General features: G+C 51.5%; 2 protein-coding genes across 4 annotated transcripts; one reads left to right on the top strand and one right to left on the bottom strand.

The window, feature by feature from the left end:
• Nucleotides 1–699: 699 nt before the first annotated feature.
• On the top strand, nucleotides 700–17881 carry LOC118260076 (uncharacterized protein KIAA1958 homolog). 3 transcript variants are annotated; one of them, XM_035570007.2, is made up of 5 exons: nucleotides 700–1251; nucleotides 4897–4999; nucleotides 11484–11568; nucleotides 12327–13572; nucleotides 16292–17881. In XM_035570007.2, the coding sequence occupies exons 3-5, from the start codon at nucleotides 11566–11568 to the stop codon at nucleotides 17125–17127; spliced, it is 2085 nt and encodes a 694-aa protein (XP_035425900.1). In that variant the 5' UTR covers nucleotides 700–1251; nucleotides 4897–4999; nucleotides 11484–11565; the 3' UTR covers nucleotides 17128–17881. The 3 variants fall into 3 exon arrangements, with proteins under 3 accessions (XP_035425900.1, XP_050571549.1, XP_035425901.1); XM_050715592.1 differs by lacking the exon at nucleotides 700–1251 and having other exon boundaries at nucleotides 4917–4999; nucleotides 12327–13524; XM_035570008.2 differs by lacking the exons at nucleotides 700–1251; nucleotides 4897–4999; nucleotides 11484–11568 and having other exon boundaries at nucleotides 12315–13524.
• A 2441-nt stretch (nucleotides 17882–20322) lies between these two features.
• MISP (mitotic spindle positioning) lies at nucleotides 20323–25883 on the bottom strand. Its single transcript, XM_035569981.2, has 5 exons — nucleotides 25824–25883; nucleotides 22506–24666; nucleotides 21410–21621; nucleotides 21134–21172; nucleotides 20323–20908 (listed from the first exon to the last, which is right to left on the bottom strand). Exons 1-5 carry the CDS (start codon nucleotides 25881–25883, stop codon nucleotides 20822–20824), a joined length of 2559 nt encoding a protein of 852 aa, XP_035425874.2. The 3' UTR covers nucleotides 20323–20821.
• Between the last annotated feature and the right edge of the window lie 119 nt (nucleotides 25884–26002).

The following is a 26002-nucleotide window of genomic DNA, read 5'->3' as shown; positions in this document are numbered from 1 at the left end:
ACATAGGTACGTTTGCAAATTCTTCAGAAAGGAAGGAGGGTGAGCAAGCCTGCTAAGCTCTCCTCCGCTGGTACACACACAAAATGAGGCGCTGCAGGCATGATGCAGAATGTTCTGAGCATGGAAAACAGACAAACAGGCCGTGTCTCTGTGGTTCGGTGCTGCAGAGCTGATCTTATTCTCCTGAAGAAATATCAGTTTTATTGTCCATTGTAAGGGTACAGGTTTGGAGACAATTGGTATAAATGTAATAAGATTGTTTCGTAGCCTCTCAGGAAACCCTGCAGGAAAGCTCAGCCAAATAGCAGCAGTGCAGACTAATCTCCTTCCTGTCTAGTGTGTACTGTCAAAAATATGCCTTTCGTAAAAGTTTGCAAGATGAGGATCTGAGTCTCCTGACCTAGGTGAAGATTTTGCAAGACACTCAAATTCCATTTGTCTAGAAAGTATGAAAGATGATTCCGTGTTTCAGCAGAGTCTCCAGACCCACAGGCAACACTACCCCTAGCTGGCTGGTATGAGTTTTCCTAATTGTTTACCCAGTAATCCTGACTTCTTTTGTCCTTGGAATAGGTTCTACATCAGCATAATTAAAAATGTCAAACATGCTTGAGAAACTCTCCAAGTTGCTAAAAATGAATGTGAATTTCCTCCCGACAACCTCGCTTCATCTTTCCCTTACTCTGGCCTCAGCTTTACAAAGTGGTCTGTTTCCAGCCCTTCAGCATAGTTTGCATTCCACTGCCAAGAATGAACATTTATTTATACAAACAACCATCCTTACAAGCACATCTCCCCGTGCTATCCTAGGGCAGGGAAGTAAACATAATTTCGGTTCTCTTCTGTGTGGCTGCAGTTCTACATTTCTTTTTTTTATTCGGAGGCATTTTTTTGCAATGAAAGATTAGTGCAGTTCAGTCACCTTCCTGTGCTACAAATCTGCTCAGAAAGAGACTGGAATGCTCTTTTATTTCCTTACAATGATTTTATTTTATTCCACTCTAGCGGTGGTGCCAGTTTCCTGATAAACCACTTAGGGGTTCGTGATGGCTCAGCAAGCAGGTTTTACACGAGCTCTCACTCATGCTGGAACCTCGGGGGCTCTGTGTAACTCAAACAGGAAGCCCAAGTGCCCGTTTTTCTCAGAAACACCCCAGCAACAAGTCCATTAGCGGGTGCTGCGCTACCCCACTTCTTCCAGGCGTGCAGCTGGCACTGTCAGATCAGCGGCGAACCAGCGGCAGCTACCAGGTGAGCAGCGCCGCAGCACCCCGATGCGGCTCATGCATTATTTCTGAAGGCTCTCCATCGCTCACCTGTCAGGCCGAGGTATTGTTGGCTGAAACGCTAGCTCATCACCTATGTCCTCTGTCATCAGGTTGTCTCCCATTGCATCTGCTATTTAAATGGATATTACACAGATGCTAGGTGACTCCAGACAGGAGAATTTCAGAGTCTGAGCACAGGTCATTTAAATGAAGAAAGGGGCCCTAAAAGAGATAGAGATACACATGCAGAGCATGTAGAAATTCTCCGTTAGATGTTCGTCTGCAAGCTGCTCTCTCTCTTACTGAGAGAGTCTGCACGTCAGATTTTGCTGTGCAAGAGCCAGCTTCCATTCTCAGCTGATATAATTGTAACTAAGAGTAATATTTAGATTGACAATGTTTACAGCTGCCTCCACCAGTGAATAAGATGATGTGGTTTTCTTGGGAAATCTCTCACTTGCTTTTCTAAAGCAACCTTCTAAGAAATGAAGCATTTAAGTAGTTTCCAAAGGATCCAGGAGAATGCTTTTTGAAAAATCAGACGACGATATTTTAAAGCATACTCTCGAGACTATCTTTTTAGGAGGAAAACACAGCTTCTTTAACTGTATTGCCAAACCAGTCTAGGAACTAGTTCAGAAGGCTGAAGTACGAAGTTTTAGTGGCTACTTTGTATGAATCATTACTGAATATTTTATGGGTCTTACTCCTTTCTTACTAAACTTACTGTAGCAAATTTTGCAGAGATATATTTACTTTTGATACAGTATGAGGTTTAAATCTTGTTCTTCTTTATTGTGATGCACTGAGAAGGGCTGCCATCCTTCAGGAATATCTCAGTAATATGCTGAGTAGGTACACTGGTCTGAAAAGATACTGCTGTATTCAGGAAGAGGAATTCAATTAGCTCACACAGCATCCTCACAACTAATACATAGCAGGAGAGAAAAACCTCACGGTGAACGTGCAGCTGGCAACATCCCACCACCTCCTGTTTGTTAGACTTCCAGCCAGGGTAGGGTTTATTCTGATATTGCAGGTTATAATATGCGTACTGGAACACACCAAAATGTACCCTGATTGGATTCCTCGCATGCCTGTTGAGTAGTTTTCATGAAATTACAGCAGTGAGAGTAGCTGGTGGATATTTCAGCAACATCAGAAGAGGTGTCCTATTAGCTAAAGGTATCTGTGCAGAGACCTACGTATATATGTATGCGTGTGCGTATAGCACAGCATCAGCCCTGTACGTCGCTCTGTGTTTGCATATGCAGCACACTGGTTACTGCAGTAACTCCCCTGGAGATAAGTGACAAACAACTGGCCCCAGAAAAGCGTGACGTAGCACAAGGCCAGAAATGCAGAGACATAACTTTATTTTGGAACTGCCCAAATTGTGCTCCCTCTCCCCCTCCTGTAATACTTTTTGAGGTTCCTCGTACAGTTTATAGGTGCTTCAGCAGCACAGCTGAATTAAAGTCCTTGTTTCACATCGATTCGAGAACAAATATTTCCAAATAAGTCAGAAGAAGTGATGGGACTGACAGACCAAACCACTGCATGCCTGCCATGAGGCCCGCACGGTCATCCAGGCTAATAAAGCCATCATTTTCCCAGGGCCTCAGCTCTATTAAACACAAAGCTCCAAATGATTTCCTACTTGGATCAAAGATGTGTTTGTTCCAGTGCCACTTAAGTTTAAAAGGCAATACTGAGAATGAATGAAATCTCCCCAGTGGCAGCTGCCGAGGTTCAATTGGTTTGTCAGTGCCATAATTATGCAGCGGACGGCTTCTGTTTGCTGGCCCATATGTTCCTGAAGGGCGTTACGCAATGGAAGCAGTGCAGGGAAGCCGTGCTCCCGCAGCTAAGGGGCTTGGCTTTGTGGGACGAGGGCTCGCTTATGCTTCAGATGGTGGAAATGTTACGAAGTGGTACAGTGATTTCAGAGTGGCTCTTACTTGACAGAACTAGATGGAAGCGTCTGAACAGAAAGAGTAACCTACCTCCAGTATCCTGGAGCCGGGTGTTTTAACACGGAGACTGACCGCTTCCTGATATTATTTGTAGAGTTACAGCTGGCCTCTGCAAGTGAGTGCCCCGCTGGGCGAACGCTGGGAGCCGTCGCTGGGCTCAGCTTGGCACGGCCCTCGGCACAGAACGGACGTGGCTTCCTGTGCAGCCAGCCACCGGCTCTGCCCGGAGCACTTCCCACCTTTGTAGTTTGGGGTCTGGGTGCCGATGAGAAATACCTGCCCGTTAAATAGCCGTCTCCTTGTCTAGTAGGTTGTACGCCAGAGTTCCTGGGTAACATAGGTGAGCGTGTACTAAGACCTCCGGAGTATTAAATCAAGCATTAAAAGAACATTAAGACGTGAACCTGCGACACGTGAAGTCAGGGAGGACTGAGAGCACTCAAGATCTCAGTTGCCAGAATAGCAAAGGAACATAATATCCTTCAGCACGTTTAATATTTCATTTGGTGAGATGCTCAGACGCGAAGGCAGTGAATGCAGAGCGTGAGGACAGCACCGCGCTGGAGGAGCATTATGCCAGGGGCTTGGGAGGTGTGCTGCAGCACGGAGGCACGGGAGGCTGCAGCGCTGCAGTGTGTGCACAGCTACCTGGCCTGCACATACAGCGTGCATTTTCTTGCTTTGAGGCCAGGACTCGATTAAACCAATTCTTCATTTATTGAGAAGGTACTTAATTTCGTACTGTGAGTTAACCGCTTACTTCTGCAACCACTCAAAGGCAGCTAGCAGGATTTTCCCTCCCAAGCTTTGCCATGAGGACTGAAGCACACATGTGGTCACCAAAGAAACGAAAAGGGTTTTATGTAGGTGGAGGAGCACGGCTGTGGCTGTAACCCAGCCCTCTGACAAGCAGGCCTGCCTTCCCAAAAGCTTAGCCGTGCGCAGATAGCTATTCTGAGGTACCCAGTTAGGCTTTGGGGAGCCATCAGCCTAGGTGATTTTCTAAGACACATTCACTGGTGCCGTGGTCATCTGAGAGCGTGCGCTGGAAGGCCCAGGAAGAGACAGCTGGCTTTGTGGTGCAGGCTTGGGGAGGTTTCCAAAACGTACGTACAGAAATGCCTTTGTGCACTCAGGGCAATTACAGCAGAGAACTCCAGATCTGAACCCAGCTATTGACTCAAATTTTGCTTGAATCTGGGGAGTGGACTTCATTATTTGCTCTTGCTCACACTTTGGAAAGTGTGCTATCACTGCTGCAGGACAAGGGTTGGCAGCCTCTTCAGGATGCTCTGCCAGAATATATTTTTCTTTTCCAAATTAATGGTTAGGTGTGCCAGTGCTAGGTTTTACTGCTTCTCCAGGAGGCAAGATGCCATCCATCTGTGGTATTTTTTGTCCATGAGACTTGGTTCCTGCTGAATGCAGCACTCAAGTGGGAGACAAACCGGGAGCCGCTGCCTCTTAGGGTGCCTCTCCAGATAACGCTGATCCCAGCTCCTGCCTCAGGCTTGCCCCTCAGAACCTACAGAAAGTGACTGCAGACTCAGCTCTCAGGGCAGAGAACCTTCTGTTTATTGCTTCCATCCCACACAAATTGCTTTAAGATCACTTTCCTAAATAACTAATGCCGTCTTTCTCTCATTCCCTAGGCCACCCTGTCCTCTGGGTCCTAGTGGGATTCTCGTCCTCCCTCCCTAGACTGCCGTGCTCCATGGGAGGCTTCCTGAAGCACCCTGAGTGACCGTGCAGGAGGTAAGGGACACAGGGGCACTTCCAAACAAAGACAACAGTAGAAAATTGCGTAGAAAAAGGCTGCAAAGGTGGAAAGCCTGCAAGGCTCCCAAATGTCCTGTCAGCACGGCCAGATAGCACGAACCGATGAATTTCCCCGCAGCCGAAAGCCTTGGGTGCAAGCACAAGCACCGTTCCTTCCCGTGGACACCACACTGTGTGTTTCCACGCGCTTTCCCTGTGCCAGCCGTGGGCATCCGCGTCTGCCTGAGAGAGCCCAGCTGAGCCGTGAAAAAGTACTCCCACAGCGGGAGCTTTCCCTCCGAAAGCGCCCTGTTTGCCAGAAGGTCGTTTCTTCCTCTGCCAGGAGCCATTCACCAGCACGTCCTAAACCTTCGCAGTCACTCGAGATACACAACGAGAGTCGGCTGCGTGCCTGTTGCTAGCGAGGCTGACCGCTGCACCCCTGCACTGAGCCACCGCGGCCTTAAAGTGCCTCCGAAAGGTGGCATCCTCCCGCCTGGGAGCGAGCGGAGGTGTCGGGAGCTCGGACTGCTCGGTGTTGTTGAAGTACGGACACGCGAGCGGTTGCCGCGTCTCAGTCACAAGTCAGATTTGCCACGAATGCTGTCCGATAACAAATTCACACCGCTGCAGCTGGAGCCCGGCGGGCAGGGAAGCAGTAACGCCGCGGGGAGCTCCCTTCAGCAGGCCCTCGCTGGGGGTGCGGGTGACACAAAGAGGCCCTCGGGGGAGCAGCGCAGAGCCCAGCCCCGGCGGCGCCCTCACCCCGCCGGGCCGCGCCCAGCCAGGGCACCGCGCCTTTGTTCACCGCCGGGCCGCGCTCCCCAGGGGCCGCACGGCCAGGCCGGGAGCCGCGCTCTGCGGGGCGGCCGCGGGGGGCCGGGGGCTGCGGGGGGCCGGGCCGCGGCCGCGGGCACGGGCACGGCGCCGCCGCACCGGGCGCCACCGGGGCCGGCCCCGAGCCGCCGGAGAGCGCCCCCGGCGCCGGGAGGGGCGGGGCCTCCACGGATGGGGGCGTGGTCCCGTGGGTGGGCGGAGCCGCCGGGGGTGCGGCCTGGTGAGCGGGCGGCCCGCGGGGCGGGGCCTCGTGGGGGCGGGGCCTCGTGGGGGGCGGGGCCGGCCGCGAAGGCCGGCGGCCGAGCCCCCTCTGCCGGGGACGCGCCGGCGGCTCTGGGCCCCGCTCCCGGCCCCGCTCCCGGCCCCACACGAGCACCTCCCCCCTTCCCCCCCCCTCGGTTTTGCGTGCAGGCTCCGCGAAACCGCCAGGGTTAAAGGTAAAGGCACTGGGGAAAAAAGGAAATGAAGGCAGCCTGCGCGGCAGATCGCTATGGAAAATAGCGGCCCCGATTGGTAACCCACCGATCCTCGGGGCGAGGCTGCTCACAACCGGCAGCGTTAACAGGATAAGGAACACAATTAGTGTAAACGTGGCGTAATTTTCTGCACGAGTAACTGGTTTGCCCTACTCGCATTTCGGCTTTCCCACTTCTTTGCAGGGATCTAAAATATTAGGACCTATTTATAGCAGTTCGTGCTTTCAAATTAATTTTTTCCTTTACTACATCTGTTTTTAGTGGTTGATTACTGTTTGTTGGACCAGGCAATCCGTTGCCAGCTGGCTGCAGGCTTTTATTGCCTCTGTTCTAGGAAGACTTGATTCAGAGCTCACAGTTACATTACAAGGACAGCAGCTCTGTAATGCAGACCCTCAAGAGAAGAGATAATTAGAACTCAGCTGAAAAAAAAGCATCCAGTTCTTCAGACCAAAATACTCTTGTTTAAGGAATGTGATTGTTGTAGGCTGTTCAGTAGCAGTCTCTCTCTCTCGGAGCTGGTACATGCAGTTAGACCCTGCCCACTATCAGATATTGATTTGTAGGAGCATCTCTTGAAATGGAGCGATGCCACCTTGTAGCAAGCGCATCTTGGGAACTGTATTTCTGCAAGCAGAGCAGGAGGAACGGTAGAAGGATACGGTGGAGCAGGAAGAGAGCTGGAGAGGTGCTGAGAAGGCTCTGGTATAGTCAGGGGGAGGAGAGAGACACATTGCAGAGTACAGGAAGAACGATGTGCTGGGAAATGATTAATCCACCCCAAAGGCCCTTGCTTAGAAGTGGTGGGATAAGTTCAATGACTTTTAGCAGCCATGAGCTACTTCTGCTCTGCTCTCAACTCCCTCCTTGCTCCTTTCAAGCGGACGCGGGGAAGCCCAGCGTCATCCCTCCTGCCCAGACGCCACGTGCCCCAGCAGCATCCCTCGCCCCTTCCCAGGGCTCTCTGGCAGCCCGTCCCCTCCCGTACACCCATTTTACAGCTGTCCCGTGCTGCTCCACCTCTGGTGAGCGTCTCTCAAGTGAGTGGGAGCAAACAGTTCATGCTGGGGGAAGGGGGTGGGAGTCAAGTTTAAGAACTGCTGTTCTGTATCCTGTTGTTTTCCTACTGGGATTGTTCCAGTTTCCTGCACTGTCTTATCTAGAGCTGAAAAGGCAAAGCGCTCCTATTTACGTGCTTTGTGCCTGCCTCGGGTTTCTAATCTGTGAAGCAGACTTTGTAAGACTTCAGAGAAACACAGCTAGGACTATTACAGGGTGGAGGGACAGGAACACTGTGGTTAAAGGGCTTGGAGTGTCTATACAATTAGTTTCTTTATTTAGTTATCCTGCTTGCATCAGCCTGTGTGTCACAGAGGGTTTCAGACAACCTTCAGCATAACATAATGCTGTATGAGTCCACTGAAACGTGAAAGAGTAAAGTACAAATTTTCAGGTGATTTCCAGATACAAACCTTACAAACAAATGGTTTTCAGAAAGTTTGTCAGAAATGGTTGAGTATTTCTCCCCCCTCAACGGCTCAAACTAGGCACAAGAAAGTCTTAAAAGGGAAGAAGCATTTCAATGCTTTTAGTCAGCTTTGAGTTTAAAGAGCTCTCCTGAAATGCTGTAGACTTCTTTGAAATTACCTCTGTGTTCAAGAAAACGTGGCCAAGTAAAGTAAGGATATATTGTGCTAACATCTTGAAAACTTACTGTGTGGATCAGGACCATGAGACAGCAAAATCTTGTAGATCGTTTTTCTTAAACATTTTTCTTTTTCCTTCTAGCGAGCATGAATCCACTTAACTATAGGCTATATTAGTGCACTAATTTTTACCTATTGGTTAAAAAAATTAAATGAAAACATTTATCATACAGCTTTGGAATGTCCTGTTTTTCTGCACAAAGGTGTGGGTTCTGCACACAGTGTCCATTATCAGATGGGAGCCTCTCCTGGAAAGACAATTAAAATGCTTCATCGCTCACAGCCACACAGATACAGAACCAGACGTGAGGTTTCAAAACAAAACTCAAGCCCCAAGCCCAGAACGCCTCCCCCATAAGGATCCTCGGTTTGTTGAAGCTGGAGGCATTGCGGCAGTGATTGCGACTGATTTTTGTTGACCGAAGAGATGAGAACTATGCCACTTCAGCCTTTAGGGGTAAATACATAGTTTGGTTTTCTTCCCCCGCTCAGCTCTAACTGTAAATCCAAACTTCCACTTCACAGCGTCTCTGGAAGTACTCTCAGCTAATGTAAGTATGAACGCAGGAGTGGGCTGAAGAAGTATCCTTAGCTGATTACCAGAGTTTTTATTTGGACCTAAATATCAAGAGAAAAAAGGCTTTTTCAGTGGGATCAGGAAAAGGAAGACATGTGCTCGGAGATAAGGAGAGATAAAAGCATTCCATGTAAAGACACCCGTGATGGAAATCAAGATGTTCATCTGCCAAGTCCGTAATTTCATGGCCTCATGACCACACAGAGCTTCCGTTTCTATTACCTTTTCCCACACTAAGTGTAAGTGCCAGATTGTCCAGGCAGTTCAGCTCTTTGGGGAGAAATTGTTCATGTTGAAGTGGAAGATAAAACTCATCGTTAACTTCAGGAAGAGCAAAAACATTCTCCCCTAAGTTCAGCTTTGTACAGCACGGCAAGGCCCAGGAGCAGGGCGCTGCGGGAGGCTGTGAATTCCCTGTCCTTGGAAGCTTTGAAGACGAGCACCTCTCAGGAGAAGCCTGGGTAAAGCTCATTCTTCTCTTGGCTTAGATGGCCACCTGAGGTGGCTTCCAACCCTGTTCTCTAGGGCTCATTAGGCGCGAGATCATGGTGACCATACATCCATACAACACCTAGATTAACAGTTCCTCAGCTCAGAATGTATTTGCTGCTTTAAAATTCACCGTAAGCATGCCTTTGCTCCCAGAACATTTTCAGGGATTTTTTTTTTTTTTTTTAAAGCAAGCAGCTTCAGTTAGAAAATTCTTTTAAAATCTTGGCTTTACATATTTCACAAGCTGGCATATGCAGACAGCAAAGCATTCTAGGCTAAAATTATCTGTACTATCATTAGGAAGCCATAAAAAGGAACATACGGAGTGATGCTAGCGTAAGAGCAGAAGGCTTTCCAGAGCTTTGCTGACATGCAGCAATTTCACCCCCAAACAGGAGTGGTTCTGATGCCTCCTATTCAGTCCTCATCGGGAAGTAAAACTGATGTGACGAGAGATTTGACCTGTGCTTTTCTTGGTGAAAGAACATTTAGTGCCACGACCTGTCTCCTGAGGGTACAGAGAGCTTTTCTTCTATGCTTTACTTTTGTTTCTTGCCTTTTCTGTTCGGCTTGTGCTTTGCCTAGTTACAGAGGAACTGTTACTTGTTCTGCAGGTGTTTGTCAGTGTAGCTGTTACCTGTGCTTCACTCAGGACAGACAGCTCGGAAGCCCGTACCACTTCAATGGTATTTTGTTTTCCTTCTGCTTGGAACAACTGAGTGTTTGCCTGAAAATTCTGCATGCCTCCTCGCTTCGGCTTTGCATCCAGCGAAGCACGTTTTGCTTTGGCATCGGCAGACTGAAGTACTCACAACCAGCGTGTGCGTAAGAGCCTTGCCAGCTGGAGCCACGGAGCTCGGCTGCTGGGACTCTGCAGCGTGCTGGTCTCCGGCAGCTTTGAATCGGCCGAGCAGGGCTGATGTAAACACACTTCCAGGAGCTCTCCAGTGCGGGAGGTTGGCCAGGAAGCAGTTCCGTGCTCACTGGGTTTTGTCTGTCATGATCACAATGGCCTCCTCCCACCGCATGCTCTCTGCGTCCCCACCTCGCCTCACAGATGGGGCTGGCAGCCCAGGCAGCCACGCTCGTCCTTCCCGGCCTCCAGAAGGGGCTGCTCGGCCTCATCCCGGCCTCCCTTCGCCCTGCATGGGCCTGGCGAGCACGGCAGGGCAGAGGCCGGGCACTAAGGGTGCCAGCATAGCCTCTGCACTAAGGGCAGCGGCACAGCCTCTGCCTCGGCTGCTGGCACACGAACAGGCGTCTGCAGTACAGCCGCTTCCCAGCCTGCGCGCCGACAGGCTTTCCCTCAGTTTAACTAACATGTCCATGAAATAAATCCCTGCAGACAAACACCGCATTCACAGGCTGCAGAGCAGCGCTGCGTCTGTCAGCTGGGATGGGCTTCTTCCGTCCTCCGCAGCTGGCTCAGAGAAGAGGAGCGCACGGAGTTGGCGGCCGGCCCCGAGGCTCGAGCTCACGCGCAGGGCGAGGATGTGCGCTCACGGGGCGCTGCTCACCCACGCCCTCAGAGCCGAGGGAAGCAGCGTCACGTTTGGCCAGAGCTGCTCACAGGACCAGCCCAGAGCTGCTCGCAGGACCAGCCCAGATGAGATTCCCGTGTCCAGTGCGTTCATCCTGGCGTCTTTTGCCACCACTTGCCGCAAAATTTTTAATTAGTAATAGACTAAGCAGCCTGGGGTAAGGGCTGCCATTAGGAACGGTAAATGCATGCCATATCAGTCACATACGGCACTGTCAGGTTTCTTGGCTCTGTTGCAATATATGTACCGACAGTAATGGGTATCACCAATTGTTCTCCTCTAACCTGTTACACAGAAATTACAATGCCGTTCCAGATTACTACATGGAAGTTTTCAAAATGGATGGGAGAATTTCAGATTTTCTCTAGTAAACATGAATTACACATGCAAAGAACTCTTTATTTAGAAAACTACCTCTTTTTAATATTTGAAAAGTCAGATAATGTTAGAATCTGAGCTCGCTTCACAATTTCTGGTACTTCTGTTTCTGCAGTTCACTCCATTTGTGGAATTAAAGATTGCTAGCCACAGCCTGTAATTAAAGCGCCAGTGCTAGAAGGAACATCTCACATAGCCTAGTTTTTAAAAATTCTCTTTTCAATGTCTATATTCTTTCAGTTTTTCTAATTTTGATACGCCATAGAGGCTAATTCTGCAAATATTTACATAGACCAAGTTTTCTGTACGTAGTTCATTTGAGCTAAATGGGATTGCTCACCTTAGTAAAGGTACCTGGTCTGCAGTAGCATTTATTTGGGGCTGAACATTGGAAAAAACTAGTGGCATCTGCTAGCCAGAGATTTTAACTATGTAATAAGTATATTATATATACACACACAATGATTATTTTAGGTTCTGAGAAAGAAAGGATATTCCAACAGTCGCTTACTGAACTCCACCCGAACGAGCACTCAGTGAGATAGAAAACAGCAGCATGGTGAGTATATTTTATGGCATAAATGATACCATAGGTGATTCTTTCTAACAGAATCAGTTATAACATTAAAAAATATATAGATCTTTTAGAACAAGTTTTAGATACACGGATGCAAGGTCCACTTTTCTGTTTCTGACGAGCATCCTACAGACAGCTTCATCTGTCCGATTTCCCTTTGGTGCCAGCAGTGCTACCATTTTCACAGTCAAAAGAACGACGAGCCCTGCTGGCTGTGCGGAAGTGGGAGACTGAGAAGCTGATTCCTGACACTTCCCCCGTTATATTTTCCATAAGGGAGTATAGAATTGTCCGTGGGTACAAGCTCGCTTGGATCGCAGGACTCAGCCCCACAAACAGCACCGCACTTCAGCAAGGTGCCCTCCCATCACCTGCGCTATGGTAGCTGCTTGGTGACTCGATGAGAACGTCGATCTCAGCAGTGCTGTGGCTGTAGAACACATGCACAGCTGCTGTGGCATGATAAATTCTTAAGCTGAGCTACTTGATCAAGACTCTGAGCCCATAAGTATGCAATATCTATTATAAATTCCTCATTCCAGGACCATACTCAAATATTATCCTCTAGGTCTTCCAAGTGGACTTATTTATTTATTTTTAAAGAACACTTAAATAGAATCATTAGAAGGATCACTGATTTAGAATTATTACTTTGTTGAGAAGGGGTGGAAACAGTCCCCAGGGCTGCTATGTTATGCAGATACTCTTTCACTTAAGTTTCTCCCAACATGTTTTTGCAGAACGAGAGCGTCAGTGCTGAAAGGTACGGCGATGTCAGTTCACTTCGCATGGATCTCTCCAACCTTGTCACCTGGGCACACACTCACGGGAATATATGCAAACAAATCCCAGCCTTTGAAGTGGCGCAGACCTCGGGTCATCCCGGCAGAGACAATTCTATTCTGTGGATGTGTGGGGGCGGACATGCATATCACTGGCCGTGTGGAAAATTACACTTCAGAAGCAGAGAAGAGAATGAAGCCGTAGAAAAGAGAAAGAGGCTAACGTCCTCCGAGGCTCCATCAAGGGAAGCTAATTCAGGTGGAAAAAGAATCAGGGTAACCTCATCTTTTGAGAGGGCTAGAACAGGCACTGTTGCCACAGGATCACATCGCAGATCTCCAGGGGTCACTCAACAAAGAGATGACACAGTCTACATAGTACATAATGAACCAGCACCCAGAGAAAACCAGAAAAACAGCAAATCCATGAAACCCTGCTTTGCAGCGGAACAGCACGTGTCAGTGTCCAAAGGTGAAATCAAAACAGACGTACATACAGTGAAGCTAGGAAGCAATGAAGATCTACAAATCATCTCTGATGATGAACAGCATATATCAGATGCAGAAAACCAAGGAGACAGAATCAGACAGAATATTCTTTCAGACTTACCACTAACTAGCTGTGTAACTGCTGAGGCAGATTTGCAAATGCATCATGATCAGAAGACTGCAATTATCAAGCAGCCAGCCACTCCCACATCTGGCTTCGCCCCCACAGAAAAGCCACCCTTAACTCTTCCCTCTATTCTAAAATCCCCTGTAAGCAATCAAAAGATCCTGGGAAGCAGCTTCGTGTGTCAAGGTCCTCCTAATCCTGTGGAGTTCACAAGTGAAACTTCTACAGCAAGGAACTGCACTGGGTCAGCAACACCAAAAGAACAGTTAAAACAGATTTCTGTCTCCAACGCTGAAGCAAAATCCCAACTGGAGTCACCCACTTCCGTGACATTCTTTCAGTTTGAAGCCTCTGTAGATGTCCAGCAGCAACTCCACGTGTGCTGTCCCGAGTGTGGCACGCCAGGAACAGGCTTCAGTGGGAATGGTACTGAAAACCCTCCTGAGGGGAGCAAACCGTCGGTATCTGAGCTTACACCTCGTCATTCAGCCTCACTGAGTCCGGAAAGCAAGAATTCAGACCATCCATCTTCAAAGAGAAGTAAGATAGTCTGGAGTTTTATTCCTGGAAGGGTTGGCGGGCATGCGGGTATGTTTTGTTAATCACTTGGAGGGGGACTCGATAGAGCTGCCAAAATCTGTATTGTAGCATCAAAATAAATGCAGCTGGTTGGGGGCATGCTATTTCTACCAAAAGGGACTAAAAAAGGTTCCTAGCTTAAGCAATCATCACTTCAGTAGATGATTGCATTTACTGTGCTACCCAAATGTGTGCTTGGCTGTGGCCCAGCCTAAAATACCCAGTTTGAATACTTTGGTCTTTCATTTTGTTTAGTATCACCATACAGCGTGTTGGCTGTACTTAAGAGAGAATCCCTGTGAGAAGCTGGAACCAGAGACATGAACTCTGGTCTCGAGAGAAAAAAGCACAAGGAAGTAACTTTTAAAGCAGTGAAATGGAGAAATTGGGGCTGAATCTCTGGCTTCACTGAAGTCAGTGACAAAAAAATCCCAGAGACAGCAACGGGACCGAAACTTTTGGTGTTTTCCTACATGCTATCCTTGGAATCCTACTGGAGTGGGGGAAAATATAATTTCGCAAACATTAACTTGCGAGATACACTGCGTACCAGGGAACTTTCAATACCAAGGCTGTCATGCACAGAGGGTATTTTAAATGACTCCCTGTCATAAGAACAGCCCGGCTAGCGGCTGTGTTAATCCTGCTGTAAGACAGACACCGTCTGCATGAGAAGGAACAGCTGGCATGCAGTGTGCAGACATTATCAAAATGATGCTAGCCTTTCGCAAGCAGTGGGGAAGCTATCAATAAAATTGGTTTGATAAATGATCGTGGTTTAGGATATATGTATGTTATGCACCGGAACCTTAATGCCAGGTACCTACACGTTACTTAATGATTAAACACCTCAAATAAAATGCAAATGCCCAGGATTTTAAAGATGCTGTGGCAGAGCCGCAACATTTGCCTCTATGATTTGCATGCCTGCAGGTGGTGTTGCACATTAATACCAAGTAAACTGCTGTCTAGTCATTTTTACGTTTTTGTCTGCTAGTATCCGGGCATAAACACGGAGGCAAACTTTGAAAATTTAATCCAAGTCAGAGCATCTCTCTTCCTTCCAGCAGCTTAATGCCTTGGCTCCACCTAACAGAAAGAGCGGCCGGGAGCACGCCTCTCACCTCCACGCGCTCGGTTTGAGTCCCCCAACACCCGCACCATACCCACGCAGCCCAGCATCCTCCAAAAGAAAGCAGCTTACTGAAAGAGTATTTGGGGTTTGTCTGTCCCACAGTGGGTGTACAGCTAAAGCACCACTCGTCTTCCTCAATGCACTCAGCATTACATTTTCATTCCTGACGTAGCCACACCCATACACACCGGTGCAGTTGTTTTATGAACACTATTTTTATAATTGACAACATATATCTTCAGAAGGGGCTGGGAATTCACCTGGGAGCATCTGCGCAATCACTGTTTCTGTCAAGATAAATGGCTTATGGCTCAAGCGAGGCCTTTGCATGCATGTATTGATTTACAAGCCATTCATCTCTTCACGTAGATCAGTCAATAACAAAGGCAAAACACCAGAACAGCAGCACGGGGATCAGTAGAATCCACCTCAATCCAGCCACAGCATTTTAAGATAACAAGTAAGCACGTACAAAATAATTTGGTGTACGAAAGGGAATTTCTAGATGTTGGCTCTAGAACCCTTTTTAATCTACCCCTCTCCAGCCCTGGAAAAGTCACAGGCGAGCAGATGGAGCTTTTCAGCAATCCAAAGAATTAATTTCTCATGCTACATCGAACTAGGTAGATGTGGTATTGCCATAGCAACTTGAGAAAGAACCCAACTGGAATCCTGGCAACCCTTTTTTAAAAATACACTTTTACTCGTCTTCTTCTACTTCCTTACTATTCACCCCTGACTTTTGTTAATGTTTTTATTTCACTATGAGAGCAGCTCTCCTGCCCTGGAGAGGTTTTTGTGCAGGGGAACACTTTGAAATGTGTTTTACATAGCGTCTGGTACAAGGCTTTGAACATATGAGATGGATGCCACTTAGCCCCGAGGCAGATCACAGGATCTACGCACAGGCCAACTCCCAGCTATTTTAGCAGAGCCGAGTGTGGCCCCTGCCGTCACCGTAAGGCACATGCCAGAGTAGCTGCAAATTGCTGAAGGATATCGAGTCCGTTCTGGACTGCTTGAGCTTTGGGGCCAGCGCTGCAGGCACAGGACCGCAGTGACTGGGTACGTGAGCGGTCCCACGAGCGTGGTCTGATGAGCACACGGAACCAGCTCCAAAGTCAGCCAGGGTGAAATTCAGTCCCTCGCCAACGTAAGGACAAGCCACCAATGACAACTCCCGTTTCCAGTCCTATTGCTGTCCAAGACAGCCCATAAAACTTGCACCAGTGCTTTCTGCCCCGTGAATCCCACAATCCCATTCAGTGATGAAATCTCATTAGGTAATCATTCTGTCCGAGTTAAAATGATTCTAGAAGAAAGAATACCTTACGCTTACCTAGCTGATAGCATGCAGATTCACCAGTCAAGCGAGAAGGAACAAGGCAGGAAGCAGTCCTGTCTAGACTAGCGCTGTCAAGTGGTGCGGGCTGGCTGAGAACACAAATCAAAACCAGAGCTTTAAGGGAAGGGGTCTGTGACAGTCTCAGTCTGACTTTTAAAAGGAAGGTGAACATTGTTCTGTACCCCCTTTTATTTCGCTCATCTCCTTGCTAGTTCTTGCTGTCCACAATGCTGTTTCTTATCTTTTAGATGGGCTGAAGAAGAGAAACCGTAATGCTGGCGACATAAAGATTTTCAGAGACTGGCTGGTTTTACATTGCCCTTCTGAAGTGCGCGAGATCTACAAGCTGCCGCCTGAAGACCTCGATAATTACCTGGCCTGGTTCTACAGTTCCGCAAAGAAACAAAATGGCATGGATTTTTCCGCCAACTCTTTGTACTTCTTTCAGAGCAGCATAGACAGATACCTCAAGGATCACAATTACGAGTACAGCGTGGTTAAAGGAGTGGAATTCAGAACATCTCAGGAAGCCTTAAAACTAAAGCGTCAGCATCTATCTCAAAAAGAGAGAGAGGGAGAGTGGACTATTTTAGAGAACCTGACAGATGAAAACGTGGATGCCCTTCGTAAGAACGGGCTGTTGAGTCAGATGACCCCCCAGGGCTTTTTGCACCTGATGCTCATAAATATCATTAGGGGGTTTGGGGCAAGTACACACAATCAGAGCCAGAACCTGTACTGGGGGCAGCTGGTGCTAAGAAAGGATGAGGCAGGGCTGGAGTACCTGGAGTGGAAGAACGACCTCCATGCAGAGGAAACTACAGGGGAAGCAGCTCCACACCTCTTTGCCAGGCCTGACAACCCAGATAACTGTCCGATCCAGGACTACAAGAAGTACGCTAAGAAGAGGCCGCTGGACATGCTTCACGACTACGATCCGCTTTATCTGTCTCCCAAGCCCCTGTACTCCATGTGGGACCAAGTATGGTACTGTAGAAAATCACTGACAAAATCCAAAATGGAAAAAATGCTGAAAGTTATTATCCAGCAAGTCAAAGGAACTGAAAAGAAGGCCAAGAAGTAAAGGTATCCGCTGATTTCTGTTGTACCACTTCGATAGGAGCCTGTTTCAGAGTAGCATTTCAAAGGTTTAAGTAGCGATATTTAGCAGAGGTTGAAGAGAACATCCATCCCTTCAGTTTCACCTTCGAGCATCTACAGATTTGCATTACTTTAGCTTTCAAGTGAAGTGAAAAACTTCTATTATTCTTTTTCTTAACAGAATTGATTATTCAGGAAGTTAAATAAATATGAGAATTCTGTTTTTACAAATGTGAAAAGTTAATGTTCTACTGTATTATTAGTGACGTGATAAAATGCTAGCACTACCAGGGAGAGGGCTCCACAGCTGAATAACAAGCTGCACTTGTATTTAGGGGAGCTGACACTTGCAAACTGTATTTAGTCTGCCGTGTAACAGCCTATCATAAAGAGATAAATAATACGAGTTAGTTCTGGGGTGGAAGGAGGAGGATGAAATACCATGTTTGCCAGCTGCTAATCCATAGCTCATAGGAATGCTTTCAACAAGGTTTATGTCATTTTTCTTAGTGAAAGATTTGTAGACTTAAGAAATCCTGACTGTTTTAAAAGTTATTTAAATATCTGACAGTGTTGAAAAGTTTTATGGTGTTTTCCCCAGAGCACTAAATATAGCCACAGAAGTAGTCTTTGGTAGACGTAGTCAACTTCTTTCAGCTGTTTGGTCAATATACTCTCTAACAGTCCAGTCAAGTTGTTGGAGTGAATTGTTGACGTGTTCTAATAAAATAAAGTCTTACTTAATACTGTTTGTCTGTTCTACAAGGATGAACCAGTAAGCCCGAACCACCAGGTAACAGCTTCCCAAAACACCAGCACACGCACTGCTCTCTTCTGGGGCAAGCCCGCCGGTGCTCCCGGCTACAGAGCCGGCCCTGCGCGGGCTTTGGGCATTTGAAATCCCCCTGAGCCCCCATTCGCGGGCTCTTAAGGAGGCCTTTGTGGCCAAGGCCTTCACCAGAAGCAGCCCCGTTCAAGTTTAATGTCACCAAATAACTCACAGATGCTTGAGGAGCCATAAAAAAGATAAACTCACTCAATCAAATGCTCAGAGCCTTCCAGCTTCCCTCGTGCTGTCGCTCACAGCCTGTGCTTTTAGCGCAGCAGCTGTGGCTGAAGGAACCTGCAAACCTTTCGTGCCCAGCTCAGAACCGGCCACACGTGCGGCTCCGTACCGGGCAGCTCGCAAACAGGCACCGAGAGCCAGAGCAAACCCTTTCCCACAGGGCTCAGGTTTGCTCTTGCTGGATAAAACAAGAAGATAGCAAGCAGATCAGCCTTTTATTTCCTCTGTGCTGATCTGTTTAGTCCACACCCCAAAGCTCGTTAATGAAAGGCTGCTACCTCAAAAATCAGGTGGTGCAATTAGTCAGCAGAATTCACTTAATCCTTTCACAATCACGCAGGCATCTCCTGGTTCTCTGGCTTGCTACAGGAAAACAACAACGACAACAAAGCAAACATGAACTAAACACGCTAGCAGGGCCCTGCCGCCCCCACGCCTTACAAGTGGTGGGAGGCAGAGCTCCCAGGCGCAGCGATCGGCCCTCACCCAGCACGGCCGGCACCGAGAGCTCCCCGTTAGCCCCGGCTGCTCCCCACAGCCTGCCCTCCGGCACAGCTCTGCCCTCAGGGCGCCCGGCAGCTTTGCAGAAGGAAACAATTCAGCAGCGCCTTCTGCATGAGGCGTGCCCGAAGGAGAGCCTGGGGAGGGAAAGCAGCCCTCCTTCCTCCCAGAAACCCTCTGCTCGCCATGTTCACACGGCAGGGGAAAGTCACTTGCCTCTTTATACGTAGGAGGACATCTGTGGGTCCCTTTTATTTGTCTTACAATGTTTCTAAGCTAAATTTCTAGTTAACTGCACGTCAAACAAACGAGTAGCATCCTGTGTAGATGGCTGAATTAGATCTCATCAAGGGTATTAATTGCTGCTCGCAGAAGAAACGATCAGCCAGAGAAACGTTTCGTTGTGTAAAAGCGAGGGCCTAGTATTTTCAGAAATTTCGAGTAACTGTCCCAGCGCATGTCACAGCAGCTCAAACTGTAAACATTTTAAATAATTAGGAAATTACCCAGTGTAGGCTGTTGCTAGGAGCGGTGTCTTCTGCAAAAAGGGCTTCTGAGAGGCCTCAGCTAGGGGACTTGGAAACACACTTTTACTTTGAAAGAAGAATTAAAGCAAAGCAGTGTCCCAGTTTCGTTTGCTTGTTTAATAAAATGTATTTATGTATATATTTGGTGGAACCAGATTTCTAGGAACATTTATTTTCTGCAAGAAGCACGACCAAATGCTCTGGGCTTGCAGCTGCCTGGTGTCTCCAGCTGCCCAGGACCATGCAGGGCAGAGGCTGCTGCCGGGCCGGGCCGTTCCCAGAGAGGTGGCTGGACACCGCCCCGTCCTTTCCCCTCTTCATTGTGGGGCCTGAGAGAAAAAGAGAACCACCCAGGATGATCCAGCAGCTACACACCTGCTTTTCATCTTTGCATCTCAAGAAAAAAGCAGTTGCTTAGGGTGGAGACCCAGATACAGCGCAGAAAAATTAATTTGTCCGAGCTCGGTGCCAGCGGGCGCTGCACGGCCCCGTCCCGGCGGGGAACCGGGGCTCTTGCGTGCCCGGAGCCGGGCGGCGGCGCAGCCAGCTCAGCGCTGGGCTTGGCACCGGGAGTCACGGCAGGGCCCTGCTGGAGCCGCCAGGAGCAGTTTGGTCCTTTGCAAGAGAAGCGAGCACCCAAAGGCTTCTGCAAATCCATTTCCTTTTCCTCTTTTCATACATGGGATTTCGACCCCGCCTGCACTGTCAGTGTAAGACCAAAGGGGAAGCGGCAGCAAAAGGGAACCTGCTGCACCCACGCGAGTCTCCTAAAACCTCCCTGAGCGGGGAGCTGGGGCTGAGCTCAAAGCACCGCGATAAGCAAGGGTCCTGTGCATGGTGCAGCGTGCTCGCTCCTGCCTCCCTGCTGCAAAGCAGCCGCGTCCGACGCCTCAGCCTGTCGGCGAGGCAGCACCGGGGAGGCTCCGGAGCTGGTCGGCAGGATCCGGCCCCGGCCAGGGGCCCCCTTGCCCCTCGGTGCTGGCAGCGGGAGGCACAGCCCCGGCCTCCTGAAACGCCTGCGCTTGTTTTAACCCCCGGCTGCAGAACCAGCGGAGCGTTTGGGCAAACAACACAGCAGGAGGAATGAGAGTAATGACTCTTTAATAAATTAGCAAAATAAACAGCATTAATACATGTTAGATATCACTGCGCTTCAGCAGATTGCCTGACTTAATCAGAAACCTCGATTTCCCAGCCCGGTGTTGATCCAGCGGCACGCACCAGCCCGGGCTCCCTCCCAGCTGGGGCTGCAGCACCTGAAAACCTAAAACCACTCAGAAATAAAACTTTTTTTTGGTAAGAGACACAGCTTGCAATGAGAAAGAAGTTAAATTACCGTATGATTTCTCTTCATCTAGCTGTCTCCTCGCAGAAGAAATTAAAAGAAAGTGATCTGATTCTTACCCCCTTAAATAAGAAATATTATTTCACCTCAGAGGGAAGGGGGGGAAACAAACGAGCACGTTTAATTTATCGGAAGGATCATCTGTTCTATTAAAAACGGATGCAATTTGCGATGCACGAGTCTCTGCTTGTCGCGGCCACCCGGAGCGGTGCTCGCGGCGCTTTGGGCCCTGCGCTGCTCAGTCCTCGTCCCGCACGTAGAGCCCGGCCTCCCAGCGCTGCGCCATGGCGCTCTTGTGCCGCCCCACCCGCGTGCTCTCCACCACCTGGGGGGACCAGAAAGCACGATTGATCATAAAAACATTTTTATGTATAAAAAAAGCAATCCTTTCCGCACAACATGCCCTCCCCCTAACTGGGGCCCCCGCCCTTGGCGTCCAGCCCCGCGCGGCGCCTGCCCCCCCCCGGCCGCTCAGGGCGGGAGCAGCGGCCCCAGGCAGAGCCCCCCGAGCCCCCCGATCCCCGTCCCCCAGGGGCAGGGGGGGCCTTACCTCCGTGTTGATTTTGTCCACGGGCTCGATGCCTGCGTACTGGGAAAAGGAAGGAAAAAAGGATCAGAGTGGTGGCCCCAGGGAGATGCCGGGGGAGACGGGCGCAGGCTGTGCGAGCATGGCAGGGGGACCGCGGGGGTCCCCTGGGCCAGGACCCCCAGCAGACAACGGGGCCCTTCCGCACCGTCCCACCCAGCCTCCGGGACCAAAGCCCAGCAGGGCAGGAAGCCCACGCTGCCGCCCCCGGGGCAGCTCCAACAGCCCCCGTGTGCTCACCTTGCCATCTTCCTTCATCCTCCTCCTCCTCTCCTCGAAGGGGCTGGAGTGAGCCAAGTCGGGGCTGAGGCCGTCGGTGCTGTCCGGGGCGGGAGCCACCACTCGCAGCGGGGTGAAGGACGACACCAGGCCCAGGACCCCCGCCTGGCGCGAAGCGGGGATGGGCACCGGGGACCCGGACACGGAGTAGCTGCCGCTGGCACCTGAGGCGGCTTGGGGAGAGAGAGAGGGGCCGGGCTGCGAGGGCTGCAAGCAGCACGATCCCGGGCCTGGAGGCACCCACAGCGGGGCTAGGCTCCAGCCGCAGGGCTGAACCTCTGCGGGTCCTTGATCACCGCTGGGAGCCCACCCCTGGGTGCCAGCCTGAGGTTTTCAGCACCAAGGAAGGGGAAATGCGTGCGCCGGGCACTTCTGGGCCCTTTCGGCATTTTTCTGGGATAATGTGACAAAAAGTCATCAAAACCGGAGCAGCTCTGGGACCGAAAGCAGAGCTGCCCCCGCTGAGCCCATCTGCACCCGTGCCCCACGGGCAGCTGGGGCTGTGCCCAGCTGGCTCCGGGGACATCGAGCGCTGTTGCTTGCTGGCCACAGGGATGGTGTCTAAGGAGAGATGTCTCTTGCAAGACAGCTTGCTACCAACACACCTGGGCCCTTAGTGGTGTCTCTGCAAGCCCCCACGGGGAGGAACTCGGGCCCCATGCCCTGCAACCTTTCCTCCTTCCCAGACCCGGCCCTGCCACGGGCACCTCGCACTTACAGCAGGGCCGGGGACGTGGTCAGGCTGCAGGGTTGGTGCCCAGTGCAGCTCCTGTGACTTTGGGCTCAGGGACTCGGTATGGAATCTCGGGGCAAGGGCTGCGAACGGGACATCTGCAACTGGCCCACAGCTGGGGGAGGAAGGGCTGGGGTCTGTCCCTTGTTTGTGTCCCCCTGCTGCAGGGCGCAGCGCGAGGCCACCTCCAGCTGCGAGGGGCACTTCGCACAGTCTGTGGACACAGGACCTTGCTCCCTCGTCGCTTCTCATCCCTCTGTATGGGCACCCCAGGGCTCCCTGCCCGCCCTCTGAGGGCTCCTGCGATGCCTTTTCTCCCCTTACCTGAGCTGTGGCGCGAGCGGGAGCCCTCCTTGGAGAAGCCGTCGTTGCTGACCAGGGAGGAGCCATCGATCAGCTGCCGCCGCCTGCGCTGCTCCTGCAGCTCCTCTTCCCGCTGCAGGTCGCTCCGAATCTCCTCCTCGATCAGCATCGATGTCTGGGGCTTCCACGTCCTCAGCGTGTACTGCTCGTCCCGGCCGTCCTCCCCGTCCGGCCCCTTCTCCCGCCTCAGCGGGCTTTGCGTCCCCATGTCGTCCACGAAGGAGAACCTGGGCTTCCAGAAGGGGAAGGAGAAGTACTCCTTGCGCAGGACGCCCGTTCCTGCCGGGCTCGGGGTGGAGCCGGGAAGCCTTCCTCCCTGGGATTCCTCACGTGCCCATCTGCTGGCGCTGGCGGAAGCGTGCTCGTGCGCCAGGGGCTCCCCCCGGCCCCTCTCGCCAGCGGGCAGCACGAAGCGGGGCTGGGCCGCCTGGGAGCGCGTCAGGTTCACCGTGTGGGTGGAAAGGGCTCTCCCAGCCCGCGTGTCCTCCGCGGGGCCGAAGCTGTGGCTTGAGGACTGCTCCTCGTGGATCCAGCTCCTCTGCTCCTCTGCCCTTCTCGCGGGGGCCGGCTTGGGCGGGGGGGTTTCCTCCTGCTCAAACACCTTCTTGCGCTCGTCCAGCTCCTGCTGCGTCCCCCGGTCATACAGCCCCAGCAGCCGCCCTTGCCTCTTCAGATCCTCTTCACGCTTGGTTTCCTGCTCTATTTCCCGCTGGACATAGAAGGAAGCACGGCTTTTGTCCTTCCCTTTCCTGCCCGGAACAGGAGACGCGTGCATGGAGAGCAGAGGCTTGGTCTGGATTTCCACCAGCTCGCTGCTGGAGGTCAGCCGCTGGATGCCCCTCTCTTTCCAGAGGTTCTCCTCCCTCTCCAGTGCCCTGCGGATTTCCCGCTCGATGGGTGTCTCGTTGCTGGCATTCAGCTCCTTGTCTGGGCTGCTGCTGCTGTTCCTCACATCCACAAGGCCATTGAAGGCCTCACTGGACACGCTTCCATTGCTGATGTAGCCTGCACTGCCCTCGGCATACATTTCACCCAAGCCAGAGTCCAGGTCGTCTCTGGACGATGCTTTAGTCAGGCTGGATGTTTTTCCCAGGGGATATAACCTTCCAGCATCATCCCTTCCCTGAGCGTAAACCTCCGCCTTCACGGGCGTCCTGTAGGAGACGTTGTACACCTGGTAAGTGGTTGTGTCTGTCCTGCCCTGGCTGGGCACACCGGCGTCGCCGTAACCTCTCTCAGCCTTTGTGGTGGTCTCAGGACTTTGCCACTCTTGCCTAGAGATTCTTGTCATCGCCTCTGGCTTCGGAGACATGGCCTGCTGCCCCGGGCTGAACAGGGAGCCCGGGTTGGTCTTCTCCAGCATCAGGAACTGCTGCCGGGCGGCGGCGAAGTTGATCTGCTCCCTGTCTATGCTTTCAGGGTCGACAGGCGTTGCTGCCCTCCCCGAGAATGGCTTGTCAAAGTAAATGGCGAAGCTGGAGGTGCTGGTGCCCTTGTGCTTGCCTTCCCCCTGGCCACCCGCGCCCACGTTTATGGAGCTCAGCTCATCCATGGAGCTCCACCTCTCGGCCATGGTGGAGCTCTTCCTCACCACCTGCCCCCGGATCACCTCCCTCCTCTTGTCCTCCAGCTCCTTTGCTTTCTCAGGTGAGATGTTTGGTGGAAGGATCCTGTACTGTTCCTGCTCGTCATCCTCGTAAAGCCTCGATGGCTTCCTCTCACCCCTGTAAGCCCTCAGGTCATACAGGCTTCCCGACCGAACCACCTCCAGCCTGGACTCCCTGTCTGGGGAAGGGGTCCAGACATCCTTTCCACCATCCAGGAAATATGAGGGCGACTTCAGACTCGTTCTCCACTCGTAGCCATTTTCTACCTTCTGGCTGCCATACTGAGAGGAGCCAAACACGTCATCGTCGCCATCTGCGGGCGCGTGGTCGTGTCTGTGCGTGGTCTGTGGAAGCTGGAAGACCAGGTGCCTGGTGACCCTGTCCATCTCCTGGGAAGAGTCAGCATCCAATCCTCCTCCTTCCTGGGGCTGGGGGCACTGCTCGGCCTCGCGGTCACCCTCAGGCTCAGGGCTCACCTGAAGAGGTCTTGAGCAGAGAGCAGGATCTTGTTGGCCCTGCAGGCAGGAGGGGAGAAAAGCCATCAGGAGAAGCTCAAGGAGCAGAAGTCAGAGTGGCACAGCTCCCTCTCCAACCCAGCACTCTCATCCTCGCCTGCAGCAGCACCTCTGCGGTGCCCGGGCGATACCCCAGCCCATGGGGGAGACACCAATAACGCAAGATAAAGACGTCTTAAAAGCGATTTGCTCCATTTACCCAGAAATGGCAGCTCTTGGACAGAAGCGGTCAGTTCTCAAAGGGAACTGCCCAAAGGCCAACATCCACATTCCGTCCCCAGTCCCTCGCCTCGCCAGACTCACAGCCTCGTGTGGCAGAGGCCAGACCTGCCCGCACCGCCAGCACCGCCTGCGCTGCAGGAGATGAGCAGCAGTGCCTCGTGGTGCAAGACTGCGCGTTTGGGCGATTCCAGGCCTGCCCTCAGCCCCCATCCCCACCCCTGGGCAGCTTCTGCCTGCTCTGTCCTCGCCCTGGCCGTGGGTTTCGGCACACATCCGCCATGGGTGGCAGCGGGGATGTGGGCCCACAGCTGGGACAGGCACTGACGACACCATGCCTACCTCTGCCTGGAATTTCTCCTTGCGTGTTTATGGGAAGGAAGCTCCAAGTCACTGAGACTATTGAAACAGCAAGGATCATAAAAATGGTTTCATGGCTCATAAAAAACATGGGACTTTAACCCATCTATCACGCACACCGGGAGGAAACGCCTGCCCTGACCTTGGTGTGGGTCCTCCCGCTGCTAACTGGGCCACGGCTGGGTGACAAAACGGGTGCCCGGGCAGGGAGGGGCAGCTCAGGCGGGTCCCTGCCCCCAGCAGGGAGCACTGGTCCCAGTGGGACACCACAGCCCCAAGGGGGGCGGGCAAGCAGCGCTGTCACCACGACCCCGCCACCACTTCCCCAAGCAGGTCGGGGAGCTGCGGCCGTGCCTCCTCTGCGGCGATGCTGCTGCGGGCAGCATCCACAGCCCTTCCTCAGCTCCTCAGCCGGGGCAATTTCAGCCTTTCCTGGGGGGCAGCACCTGGGGCTGGGCAGCGCTGACTCCATTAGGGGCAGCTGGGGTGTCCCAGGGCGCAGGGCGATGCCCCCGCACGGTTTAACCCTGCTGTCTTCAGCAGTAACAGGCCTGGGCTCTGCTGGGAAATGCCCTTGCCAGCTGCTCCATGCCCAGCTGAATTCCCACAGCCTCTTTATTTTCCTTCCCATAATCCATTATTGCCCGTTTACAGTCAGTGGTGACCCAGGTAATGAAAACTTGCCCACGGGTAATCGTGTTTGGAGGGGGCAAAAGTCCTTGCTGGGAGTGCTGGGGAGCTCGGGTAGCTGGCAGCA

Source organism: Cygnus atratus, chromosome 26 (genome assembly GCF_013377495.2).
Source record: "Cygnus atratus isolate AKBS03 ecotype Queensland, Australia chromosome 26, CAtr_DNAZoo_HiC_assembly, whole genome shotgun sequence".
Lineage (NCBI taxonomy): Eukaryota > Metazoa > Chordata > Aves > Anseriformes > Anatidae > Cygnus > Cygnus atratus.
This window is presented reverse-complemented; position numbering and strand designations above follow the sequence as displayed.

What these genes read in the sequence shown, in the direction of transcription:
- MISP (XM_035569981.2), bottom strand. Translation starts at nt 25,883, where the DNA reads ATGGATTATGGGAAGGAAAATAAAGAGGCTGTGGGAATTCAGCTGGGC. An exon ending in CCGCTCGCGCCACAGCTCAG is followed by an intron (nt 21,622 to 22,505) that starts GTAAGGGGAGAA and finishes TCTCTCCCCAAG; the next exon opens with CCGCCTCAGGTGCCAGCGGC. An exon ending in TGGACAAAATCAACACGGAG is followed by an intron (nt 20,909 to 21,133) that starts GTAAGGCCCCCC and finishes TGGTCCCCCCAG; the next exon opens with GTGGTGGAGAGCACGCGGGT.
- LOC118260076 (XM_035570007.2), top strand. An exon ending in AAGGGTTGGCGGGCATGCGG is followed by an intron (nt 13,573 to 16,291) that starts GTATGTTTTGTT and finishes CTTATCTTTTAG; the next exon opens with ATGGGCTGAAGAAGAGAAAC.